Below are 9,725 nucleotides of genomic sequence, written 5' to 3' on the forward strand. Positions count from 1 at the left end.
CTCTCTCCTTCTATTTCTGCGCTCCCAGATTCTTGCCTTTCACCGTTTCATAAATTCACGGAGATCCATAAATCTGATTGGGCTGAAATTTTAACATGATTAATATCCAGATATTAGCTTTCTTGCGGCAAAAAAAGGGCCCCAACTACCTTACGGAGTGGCCACGAGGGTCCAAGGCACGCCCTACCCCCTGGGGCATGCCCCTCGGGCATCGTCTCGCATTGATCCCACTTCCCAAAATTCACATATATTCCAAAAAAATCTCTGTAAGTTTTTGTCCCGTTAAAACATGCAACAAACAGGAACTAGCACTGGGCACTGGATCAATATGTTAGTCCAACAAATAGTATAAAAAGTTGCCAAAAGTATATAAAAGTTGTATAATATTGGCATGAAACAATAAAAAATTATAGATAAGACGGAAATGTATCAGTGTGAAATCCGGCATATCTCATAGTAGGGGTCCTAAGCTAGGCGTCTTGGAGCGATGGTAACATGGACATAGTGTTTTACCCAGGTTCGGGCTCTCTCGAAGAGATAATACCCTACATCCTGCTTTTGATTGTATTCATATGGGTGTAGTACAGAGTACATGTATCTACCACGAGATTGTTCTAATGAATATTAGATTGTCTACTGACTAGCCCGGCCTCGGCTTATATAACATACCAGAGGCCTAGGGTTTAGAAGAGTCCTCGTCTTGGGCCCCAAGTCTTGTGGAATATGCCTTATATGCGGTGTGGGCTGCCCGAACTAGCCCAATAGTGAACCACCATGGGGGTCCTTAGCCCGATCCACCTGGTCGGGAGACGACGTGGTGAGTACCCCCTAGTCCAGGACACCGTCAGTCCCCCCTCCCACCCCCTATTCGCGAATGGATGCGGTAGGGAATTTACAGCTTTGTATTGAAGATGCCTTTAGACCCTGATTGAAAGGCCTTGGTACAATGGGATCGAAGTATGTCACCTATGATTTGTTGGTTTTGCGGGTTGTTGTAGAGGCTGTTGGTGTGACTTGGCTTTCCCAAGTCTAGCGAGGTTCTTGTGGATGGCTCTAGGCGAAAGCCTTGGTTCGATAGGGGTCGAAGGATACCAGTGATGATGCTTCTTGAAGGCATCTCCGAAGAGTTCACCCACATCTTCGATTTGAGGGCATTTTCGTCGTGGAATTTGAGTTGCCAACATCGGCGTAGGTTCGGGTTTTTGCACGATTGTTCTTTAATCAATTGTGTGTTGTAAGGTTTTTTGGCCCAGTTTTAAGTATAAACCAAGCCACTCTATTAATGAAAATCGGTAGTGCACTTGCCTTGCACGTCAAACAAAAAAAGGCCAATTACCAACGTTTTCTACTTTGAGAAATGGCCAATATTAGCAATGTATAATCTGATTAAGAGGCATAAACTTTCCAGCCATTTTCTTTCTGAGACAAATAACGAAGCTTTTATACACCGTCACCAGTTGAAGTGGGATGAAAGATAGGTTCCCGGGGTGACCTAACCACACACGTCGGCCAACCCCTAATCATAAAACATGCTTCGCTAACTTGTGAGATTCGACATTGGAGCTCCTAAACTCATGAACGAAATTACATGACGTAAAACTACTAGAGTACTCTATGATTTCATCTACATTTGCACCATAGACTGCCCCCGCTCTTCTTTTTTATATCTTTGATCACGACCTTGCAGTCTGAGGGACATGGATGGACTGAAGCTGAAGATCTTCTGACAGCGCCATCGCTTCTCTAATGGCTAGTGCTTCTTGTGTGGTAGGATCCATGGTAGCCCTGAAACTAATGGTAGGAGCACCCATGAACGCTCCACCTAAATCTCTAGCTATAGATGCAATAGCGCCGACTCCCGATCTCTCTGCAGTAGTTGCATCCACATTCAATTTCGCCGTATTGGCTGGAGCGATGATCCAATGGTTTGGTCTTGGTGCACCAAAACTGCCCCCACCGCGGCCAGTTTTGTCAGACACTATATATCATCAATGTATGATTTTATGAATAAGTGTGTAGACATAGGGGGTTGATGGATGTCCTCATAGACTAATTTCCTCTTTACACCCCAGATCACCCAAAGAGTGATGGATATCTGCATGAACAAGTATGTGGTAAGGGCTTCATTTAGGGCAATTAACCAATCTTGTGGGTTATCATTAACATGTTGGCACATTTGGTGAACTAGAGCTTCGTCCGAGAGTGCCCATATGCAGCGGGCCATAGTGCAATCAATCATCGTGTGTCTCCAAGAGTCCAAAGCGCCACATAGCATACAAGCTGCTAAATATGTCATGTGTCTATGTTCGAGCACATCAGCCGTTGGTATAGAGCTTCTTGCAAGTCTCCACGGGAATAATTTGATCTTAGACGGAAGCTTCACTCTCCATAAGGATGACCAGGAGTTGCTTTCATGTTTTGATCAAGAATTTCCTCCCACTTCATCAATCCAAGACTCTATCGAGAGCTTGGTGTTCATGATCATCCTATACACCGATCTAACAGAGCAATCACCCCTCTTCTCGCCACTCTAGGCCCAGAAGTCATTGATGATCCTTGTGCAGAGAGGACTGCCTAAAACTGCTTCAGCATCAATGGGGAGGAAAACCACTTGAATTAGTGCCTCATCCCAGGAACCTGTCGCAGTGGAGATCAGTTCAGAAACCAATGTGGCAGGGTTAGGGACCAACGCCTTGACGGGTCTCATCATGCGCTGCCTAGGAAGCCAGTTGTGCTTCCAAATCTCCATCATGTTACCATCCCCAATCCTTCGTATAATGCCTTGTCTTAGAATGTCCCTTTCGTCTAGCACTGCCCTCCAAATATGTGATGGTCTCCCTCCGAGTTCAGCATCCAATAATGTGGACTCAGGGAAATATGTCGCCTTCAATATTCATGCACTTAGAGAATTAGGATCGATCAGCACTCTCCAGGCCTATCTGGCGCGCAACGCAAGGTTAAAAATCTCCATGTCAAGGAAGCCCAAGCCACCCAGCTGTTGGGCCAAAGAAGTACCAGAGGGGGGCTCCGAGGGGAGCACAACCCACCTGGGCGCGCCTGGGGGCCCAGGCATGCCCTGGTGGGTTGTGCCCACCTCGGGCACCTCCGGCACAACCTCTTTGCTCTATAAATACCCCAACATTCTAGAAACCCTAGGGGAGTCGACGAAAAACAATTCTAGCCGCCGCAAGTTCCAGAAACCACAAATCCAATCTAGACACCATCATAGAGGGGTTCATCATCCTCATTGGTGCCTCTCCGATGATGCGTGAGTAGTTCATTGTAGACGTACAGGTCCGTAGTTAGTAGCTAGATGGCTCCCTCTCTCTCTCTCTCTCTCTCTCTCTCTCTCTCTCTCTCTCTCTCTTGATTCTCAATACAATGGTCTCTTGGAGATCTATTTGATGTAACTCTTTTTGCGGTGTGTTTGTTGGGATCTGATGAACTTTGAGTTTATGATCAGATCTATGTTTTTATCAATGAAAGTTATTTGAGTCTTTTGATCTCTTATATGCATGATTACTATAGCCTCGTATTTCTTCTTCAAATCTTTGGTTTAGTTAGGCCGACTATATCAATTTTTCTTGGCATGGGAAGAGGTGTTTTGTGATGGATTCGATCTTATGGTGCTCAATCCCAGTGACAGAAGGGGAAATGACACGTATGTATCGTTACTATTAAGGATAAAAAGATGGGTTCTATTCCTACATGAATAGATCTTGGCTACATCATGTCATCGTTCTTATTGCATTACTCTGTTTTTCCATGAACTTAATACACTAGATGCATGCTGGATAGCGGTCGATGTGTGGAGTAATAGTAGTAGATGCAGGCAGGAGGCGGTCTACTAATCTTGGACGAGATGCCTATATAATGATCATTTCCTAGATATCGTCATAATTATTTGAAGTTCTATCAATTGCCCAATAGTAACTTGTTTACCCACCGTATGCTATTTTTCTCGAGAGAAGCCACTAGTGAAATCTACAGCCCCTGGGTCTATTTTCTCATCATATGTTTTCAGATCTATTTTGCTATTTGCCTTTTCGTGTATTTGCAACTTTTATTTTCAAATTTATATTAAAAAAACCAAAAATACCTTGCTGAATTTTATTTGCTTTTATTTGCATCTATCAATCTACTACAATTTTATCCCGTCAACTTGACAATTTCTAGCACCGTTACCCGAAAGGGATTGACAACCACTGTAACACGTTGGGTTGCAAGTATTTGTTCTTTGTGTGTGGGTACCCTTTACGTTCTGTTGCGTGGTTCTTCTACTGGTTTGATAACCTTGGTCTCATCACTGAGGGAAATACATATTGTTGTTGTGCTGCATCATCCCTTCCTCTTTGAGGAAATACCGACGTAGTTCAAGCCGCAATCACGCTGCGGCCCGACGGGGTGACGCAGCGGCAACCAAATGCTCGATTGGTGGAGGGGCGCGCTGAACTCGGGGACGATCTTCATGGGACTTGCGGAGGTGCACGCAACCGACAGGCCAGGTCGGGCGCACGGGTAGATGGGGCAGATCGCGGCGGCGAGCGGGTGATCAAGCCGATCACGCGCAAGGTCAGGGATGCCGCTCGGTGGAGGCGGGGTGGTGGAGGAGTCCGATATGAAACCGGCGACGATGGACGGTGTGGGACGACATGTGGACAAGCGCGTCAGCACCGGCTCCTGGGCTGCCAAAGCAGCGCCGGCGCCCGGGCAGCGACGCCCGAGTGACCAACGGAGCAACGGCGCCCGAGCACGAGGCAGCCGACGAGCCTGACGCGGCCGGGGACGAAGCCGGTGTAGATGGACGGGCAGACCGGCGCGCGCGGGGCGGCTATGATGGGCCGTCGGGTCGGGGCGATGCAGGAGTCCCGGTCGGAGCAGGGCGGTGATGGCCGGCGCAAGGCGACGGGTGGGCCAACGCGCCGATGGCGGCTGGCCGTGATGGGCCGCCTCGGCGCACGTGGCTGCCGGGTCGAAGTAGAGGTTAGCTGGTCGCGGCGGGGTCAAAGTAGATGTGCGCGAAGGTCGACGACGTCGGCCGGCAACGCAATCCGATCTTAGATCGGAAAACCAAAAGAAACGTTAATCAAGATGACAGGTGGGAGAGAGAAAAACTCGGAACAAGGGCTCGGGAAAAAGACTCTCTAGGGCAGCCGGTCAACACGACTGGCAGACGAACCCTACGTACGGGCGGCGCGGCCCCCGCCGGCGATCATGGAGGCCGACCGCCCCGGGGGTAGTGCGCGGGGCTGAAGCGGCGAGCGACGGCTAGGGTTGGATCGGTTAGGTTGATACCATGTTAGAAGGGATAGAAAGAGATTGGTGGAATAGTTGATTGTATTGTTTGAGCCTTGTGGGCATATGTATATATAGAAGTACAATGACCAACTTGAAGTACAAGACAAGGCAGAAACAAATCCTAGTCTAGCCTATACTTCCTAATAAACATTATACTCAACACCAGAAGACCGCTACACCACCACCTTTGCCTGGAACGGAAACAAAAAACACATTTTTCATACTCAAGCGGTAGCGCAAACTCTCAACATACTTTTTATGTTTTCTTGTCTCAGAAAGGAAGATAATGGGTTGGTGTAACCTCGAGAGGCACACAAGTTCTTGGACTGTCCGAGGCTGACCCAAACCTTGGCAGTTCCTGCTAATTATTTTCATGGCTCCTGACGGGCGACATCATGCGTGCCCGTTAGTTGACTGAACATGGTAGCGATTTGAGACGGATTACCCAAAAGTGGTACTCCCTTTATAAAGAAATATAAGAGCACACACTTATATTTCTTTACGGAGGAAGTAACTTCTTGTTAGGTTTCTGTAATGTTGTGTAGTTTTTAAAACCAAAGCCTCAAAGCTTTTATGCTATTTACTCGTCTTTTCAAGCCGGATGCTGCTCCGACAAAGCTATGGCCGTCCTTTTAAAAGGCCCCCATGCATAGAGAGTGGCGTTTTGATCGCCAAGCACCCTGCAGGCCGTAATCTCGCGTTGCGCACCCTTGGTCTCCACCTGAGCCTCGCCGCACTCCGGGCAAGTGATGAACAGCAGATGTTGCCGCGTTTCCCTGGAACGGACCCTAAATAGCCGGTGAGACCAAGGCAATGGCTAGATTCCTCAAAGTTCGATCTCAAACGGCTCCCTGTCGTGGGACATGTTGACGGAGTCAATCCCACGCCGTGTACACATGTCTCTGAGCCGATGCGCGCTGTGACCGCGAGATGCAACTATGCAGCACTCCTGTGCCTGCTAGTATACGTGAGCCTGCATTGTTTATTTACTGGCGAATACGAGCGTTGTGCATCGTCCTCTTCTACAAATACATGCAGAATACAGTAGCTTCATACTCCTTGGCACCGATCGCGACGGACACTGACGGGGCTGATTACGGCCTCCAGTAGCTCGGCCACCAAAGGTCATTTTCGCCCATGCATATCTCTATATCGATAGTTTGACCAATGTAACACTAGTTACAAAAAAGTTAGGGTTTCTGTCTCCCGTCGTCGCTGCCGCAGGTCCGCCTCCTCTCCGGTGGCCCTAGGGTCATGGGGGCGCGGTGGATCTCGGCAAGGGCCGGCGGGAGGGCTTCGTTTTTAGTTGTTTTTTTCAGTTTTGCTAGGGTTTGTGTCCTGCTGAAGAAGACGAGACGGCGGCGGCTCCCTGAAGATGGAATAAAGGTCTCCCCGCCTAGTCCCTGTTCCAGCGGCACGTCTAGCACCGTTGGTGGGCGTGTGGAGGTGTGTCTCCGGCGGATCTATCTTTGGTGGATGTGCTCGGATCTCGTCGTTGTTCGTCTACGTTTGCGTGTCTTCAGATTGGATCTTTCTGATCTACGTTATTCTTCATCTGCGGCGGTTGTTGTTCTGGTGCGCTGGTCTTACGGGGCCTTAGCACGACGACTTTCCGACTGTCTACTACAACAAGTTGTGCCCGACTCCGGCGATGGAGGGGCGATGACGACGGCGCGCCTTCGGCTCGATTCAGTGCTGGTAGTCGTCGCTAGGTGGTCTATGGATCTGGATGTAATTTTTATTATTTCTGATATTCGTTGTACTCCCATGATTGAAGATGAATAGATCGGAAATTTTCTCGAAAAAAAAAACACTAGTTATAAATCACAAGAAAAAAATATAATTAAGAAGTTCAAATGTTATAACTTCCATAACAAACGGGTTGAATTACATTGATCGATCCCTCAAAAAAAGAATTATTGACCGAATTGTCTAATACCCATTCTTTTGGCCCGCTTGTCTTTCGTAGCATTCCAACGAAGGCGGCGTAGTCACTGGATGTCGGCGTAGTCGACGGCGCCGTAGGGCTGGAACCACTCGGCCAGGAGCCCCTGCCCCTTCATCCTCTTCCTCCTCGGGTCGCACCCCATGTCGCGGCACAGCTCGTCGTTGTACCACACGTTCACGGCGCCGAGGCACGGCCTCCACGGGCGCTGCCCCTCACCGCCGCCGCCGCTCCGACGCGCGTAGTACCTGCCCCACTCCGCGCAGCTCTCCTCCATCCGCCGCACGCCCGGCAGCCGGAACGCGCCGTCCAGCAGCCGCGCCATCCACTTGGCCGTCATCTCGCTCGCGTAGATGTTGTTCAGCCCCTCCGCGTGCCCCACCACCGCCATCTGCGGGATCCGCGGGTGCACGCACTCCCGGTACAGCGGCACGGCCGTGTCCGGTGACCCGGCGATGATGTCCTTCACCCGCGGCGACGCGAACATGTCCCTCAGCTTCTCGTCGCCGCGGAAGCCCGTGGCCAGGACCACCACGTCGGCCGGCACGACGCGCTTCTCGGCGCCGGGGCCGTCGAGCACCAGGCCGTCGTGGCAGAAGCCGAAGGACCTGGACCTCGCGAAGACGACGCTGTCTTCCTTCACCTTGTCGTAGAACCCGTCGGGGAGCATGGAGAGGAGGCAGGACGACACGCCCCTCGCGAACCCGTGCCCGGGCTCCATGCCGTGCTCCCGCATCGGGATCGCCCTCCGGTAGTACGCCCCCGACGCCGCCGATATAGCCCACGCGAGCGGCGCGAGCAGCGCGGCGAGCAGGCGGGAGGCGGCGCCGGCGCCGGGACGGGGGACCATGAGCTCGGCGAAGCGGTTCATGTAGAGGTACCCGATGCTGACCCCGCCCCACACTTCCGCACGGTGCAGCAGCCACTGAGGGTTCCGGCACACCATTGTGCACGGCGTCGCCGCGCCGTTGGCCTCTGCGCAGTCGGCGGCGATCTCGAAGGCCGACTTGCTCGAGCCGACGACGGCGACACGCTTCCCCTTGACCAGTGCCGCGGCGTCCGCGTCGGCCATGTCGGAGAGCTCCATGGAGTGGAGCACCCGCCCCCGGAACGCCTCCGGTCCCGGGAACACCACCGGGATGTTGGGCACGCCGCTGAAACTGCCGATGCAGAGTATCAGGAAGTCGAACTCGTGCACCTCCTGCGTCTCCGGCTCCTGCTCGCCGCCGCCGCGGTGGCCCACGGTGAGGCGCCACGCGCCCGAGCCGTCGCCGAAGGCCTCGCCGTTGCCGTTCCACCTCTCCCACCGGTCCGCCGCGCCCTCCGGCTCCGCACCGACGTACTCGGCGGCGACGACCCGGCTCCGGAACCTGACGCAGCCGTCGACGCCGAAGCGGCGCGCGTAGGCGGCGAGGTAGTCGACGACCTGGTCGTGGCGCGGGAACGCGCCCGCGGAGTCCGGCCAGGGGAAGTCCGAGTAGCGGTAGGCGGCGGTGGGCGACTGGAGCCTGGTGGAGGCGAGCGTGCGCGTCCACAGCCCGCCCACGGACTCCCCGGCCTCGAACACCACCGGCCGGAACCCGCGCGCCAGCAGGAGCTTGCACGCCGCCAGCCCGCTCGTGCCGGCGCCGACGATGGCCACCCGCTTCGCCCTGTGATCCATCGTCGACGCTAGGCAGCTTAGCTGTTTCTTGGACTGAGGATCGATGGTTGGTTGATTCAAAGATCGACGCACTGACACTGCCGTGGATATATTAGTTTTTTGGCGCGCTGGTAATATTATTAGTATGTGGTGGCGCGCTTCACGTGCAGCATTTTATAACCGGATGAATCTGGAGGTGAGTGCCGTTCAATATGGGCTGCTTGCTGGTCTGACGTCAGTGAGCTAGTGGATATAGCAGACTAACAGCAAGAATAAAATGCGTTTTTAGATGGCATTCTGGAAGGATGTGTACATGTGTCAACCGCTAGAGTCTGTTCATCCAAGTTACCGCATCATGTTCGGAAGCTTGATAAATCTTTGTATGCTCTCGAGCAATCTCCTACTGCCATTGGGGAAGCTAGCATTTGGCAACAGGTGATGCGGGTGAAAACTGTAGGATGACTGAATATTTCTCTTTATAAATGAAGTAACAAACCAAAATACACGGCCAAACGATACAATATGGCGGGGAGGCCCTCTTACAAAGCAAATCAACAGATACAACATGAGCCGAACAAAGCCTAACACCTCGACGAGGCCCGAACAGAGACCCCTGAGCTCTATGACAATCCCCCCAAGAGGGTGACGCCGCGAAGCGTCGTCGCTGCCGAGTCTCAGAATAGACAAAAGTTTTCACTATAAGCCCTGGAACCGGGACGAGATCCACGGCGTTGTCTTCAAGAAGCAAGCGGCGCCCGTGGGCGTCGTCGTTGGCGGTGCCAGAGGCGCGTAGCTTTAGCTTGGACACTCGCCTGCATCACCAAGAGGAGTCTCGGCCAC

The 9,725-nt window shown here is 52.2% G+C and overlaps 1 protein-coding gene across 1 annotated transcript; it reads right to left on the reverse strand.

Moving 5' to 3' along the window:
- Positions 1 to 7,121: 7,121 nt before the first annotated feature.
- Positions 7,122 to 9,017, reverse strand: LOC119311487 (probable flavin-containing monooxygenase 1). The gene has a single exon (XM_037587116.1). It carries the CDS (start codon positions 8,904 to 8,906, stop codon positions 7,290 to 7,292), a length of 1,617 nt encoding a protein of 538 aa, XP_037443013.1. The 5' UTR covers positions 8,907 to 9,017; the 3' UTR covers positions 7,122 to 7,289.
- Positions 9,018 to 9,725: the final 708 nt, after the last annotated feature.

Source organism: Triticum dicoccoides, chromosome 5B, assembly GCF_002162155.2.
Source record: "Triticum dicoccoides isolate Atlit2015 ecotype Zavitan chromosome 5B, WEW_v2.0, whole genome shotgun sequence".
Classification (NCBI taxonomy): domain Eukaryota; kingdom Viridiplantae; phylum Streptophyta; class Magnoliopsida; order Poales; family Poaceae; genus Triticum; species Triticum dicoccoides.

Excerpts from the sequence above, each read along its gene's own strand:
- LOC119311487 (XM_037587116.1), bottom strand. The coding sequence starts at position 8,906 with ATGGATCACAGGGCGAAGCGGGTGGCCATCGTCGGCGCCGGCACGAGC.